At 51.9% G+C, this 2,120-nt stretch overlaps 2 protein-coding genes across 2 annotated transcripts; both read left to right on the top strand.

Annotated features, from left to right (window-relative positions):
• Positions 1 to 642: 642 nt before the first annotated feature.
• On the top strand, positions 643 to 1,449 carry Pmar_PMAR018247 (hypothetical protein; the record flags this gene model as incomplete). Its single annotated transcript, XM_002781795.1, has 1 exon — positions 643 to 1,449. One exon carries the CDS (start codon positions 643 to 645, stop codon positions 1,447 to 1,449), a length of 807 nt encoding a protein of 268 aa, XP_002781841.1.
• Positions 1,450 to 1,578: 129 nt separating this feature from the next.
• Pmar_PMAR018246 (hypothetical protein) lies at positions 1,579 to 2,041 on the top strand (the record flags this gene model as incomplete). The annotated part of the gene is made up of 2 exons (XM_002781794.1): positions 1,579 to 1,650; positions 1,916 to 2,041. The coding sequence occupies 2 exons, from the start codon at positions 1,579 to 1,581 to the stop codon at positions 2,039 to 2,041; spliced, it is 198 nt and encodes a 65-aa protein (XP_002781840.1).
• Between the last annotated feature and the right edge of the window lie 79 nt (positions 2,042 to 2,120).

Genomic DNA, 2,120 nt, shown 5'->3' with positions numbered 1-2,120 from the left:
CTTCGATCAGGAAGTCAACAACCGCATTTGGAATAAGCGTTGTAAAAAGCGCACGCCCGACAATGAGCAAGTAACGTTTAGACTCTTTGCTGCAGCAGCACGAATAGCTTCAAGATGCATATGAACGAGCTCCCACCCTCCCCATCCTTCCTTCCTCTAGGTGCGTCTGCCACTCATAAAGTCCTACCATGTCGCTGCGGTGTAAAGTGCCTCGGGTTGTCGAGGAGTCCGTCACGCCGCAGTATAGAATCTAGACCCTAGACTTCCTATGATGGCCTTTTAGGTTAATGGAACTGACCGAATTGTTATCTAGGGAGAGGTTTGCATTGCGTCGGGTTTGGCCGCTAGGTTAGTCTTACTCCTTGCCGCAGCTTGTCACTCGTATAGTTACGCTCCCGTTGAGACGTACCCGATCATGACTCATCGTTGCTGCTATCTAGATGTCGATAGCGTGGTCCTTTTACATGTAACGATTGTGTAATGCCGTCTCATTTCATACTTCAGCCGCTGCCTCCGCCGCCTCTACCAATAACCCGCCCATCATCGCCCCTTCGGAAGCTCGTAGGTCCTCCTGAAGACGCCCCTCGCTATTTGGTATCAAGCTTGGCTGCAGCCCCTGGTGCTGTTGATGCTAATAAGAGTATGGTTCTACGTTGTGTTGCTGGTGACGGTCAATGCTTCTATCGCGCCCTCCTGCTCGGCTACTACGAACCGCTAGTGTGGGCCCACAACGACCATGCCTACCACTGCCTGTCTCGTGTACTGGGTGAGGAGTTGTTGGCTTCCCCTGATGTTACCGATGGTGAAAAGTCCCTAGAAGCGTACAGGTGTATGGTGGCGGACCCTCAATGGGACAAGGCGCTCATTTCGAAATGCCGTGCTGCTATCGCAAGGGCGGTCATGAGTTGCAGCAAGACTGTCGAAGCTGAGGCAATACTAGCCGCTGTTGGCTCGGTTGACGTGCACTCAGCTGTCCGCGATTTGGTGCTCAATACGCGGGCCGACGCTGAGGCTTGGATTCTCGGTTACGCGGCTAGAGCATTCGGAGTGAACATAGCAGTCTGTGCTCCAGGGTGCGCTGCGATGGATATGGCTGTTCACAAGTGTGGTGAAGATGATGCTAGGGTGGTTACTCTACTCTATACGGCTCCGGCTACGGAGGGTGGTTGTGGTCACTACGACGTTCTCTATGATAGAGCTGAGACGACTGCCGCTGCTGCTGCTGACTTTCTTTTCCCGGGAAAGTGCAGTCGATGCCGATCGAGTAAACTTCTGCCTCAGCGGTTGCTATCGTGGCCTTGCGGGCATTGGCTCTGTCGTGAGTGCGTCTTGAAGGACGTCTACGAATGGTCGTGTGTACCGTGTAGACGCAGCAGAGTGTTGTGGCATAAACGTATCCTCAGCGGCGATGAGCAGTACGGTGCCCGACTAGCTAGTAAACGCATATAGGTTAGGAATGAGCGTTTGATCGTCCATGTCTGATTCTAAAGTTTAAATGTAACATTTTGATCTAGTGTTGTCACCTAGATCTTTACATTGTTGATTATCACCAGTTGCATCGGTTCCATCTAGTTACCAATGGTACGCGTTCTCGCAAGTGTGGTTGCGCTTTCCATATTGTACGGCATTCATGGGGCTCCTGCTGCCAAGGTGAGTTGGGCTCATTCTTAGGGTGTTGCTCTTACTACTTGTATCGACTCATCACATTGTTACATAGGATGCGTCTAGTACTCCTCGTCCGAACATAGTTCAGTACTGCTGTTGTTGCTACTATTGCGCCAGCAGTAGAATCCACTACGACTGTCGTTCCCACCGCTGCGTCTGTTGTGTCTACTTCTGCCCCAACTAGGAGGGTTGAGATCAGCGTTGCGCCCCCCGGACTACGATAGAGGTCTCCAGTGGCGCCGATGTTCAGGTTGCTGTCAAGGAGGCCACGCGTTCGACATCTGCTTCTGCTGTTACCGATGATCTCATAACCTTCGAAGGTGCGAAGAATGTCGTCTATCAGACGGCTTTTTACTGGGTTGATCTGGCTAAGTGAGATGTGACTCGAGCGAAGCCTTCCCTCTCAGTGCGTAGTCAGGTTCTATCGGGACATTGTGGTAGCTATGTTGTCGAAG

This window comes from Perkinsus marinus (genome assembly GCF_000006405.1).
Source record: "Perkinsus marinus ATCC 50983 genomic scaffold scf_1104296941540, whole genome shotgun sequence".
In the NCBI taxonomy this organism is placed as follows: domain Eukaryota; phylum Perkinsozoa; order Perkinsida; family Perkinsidae; genus Perkinsus; species Perkinsus marinus.
This window is presented reverse-complemented; position numbering and strand designations above follow the sequence as displayed.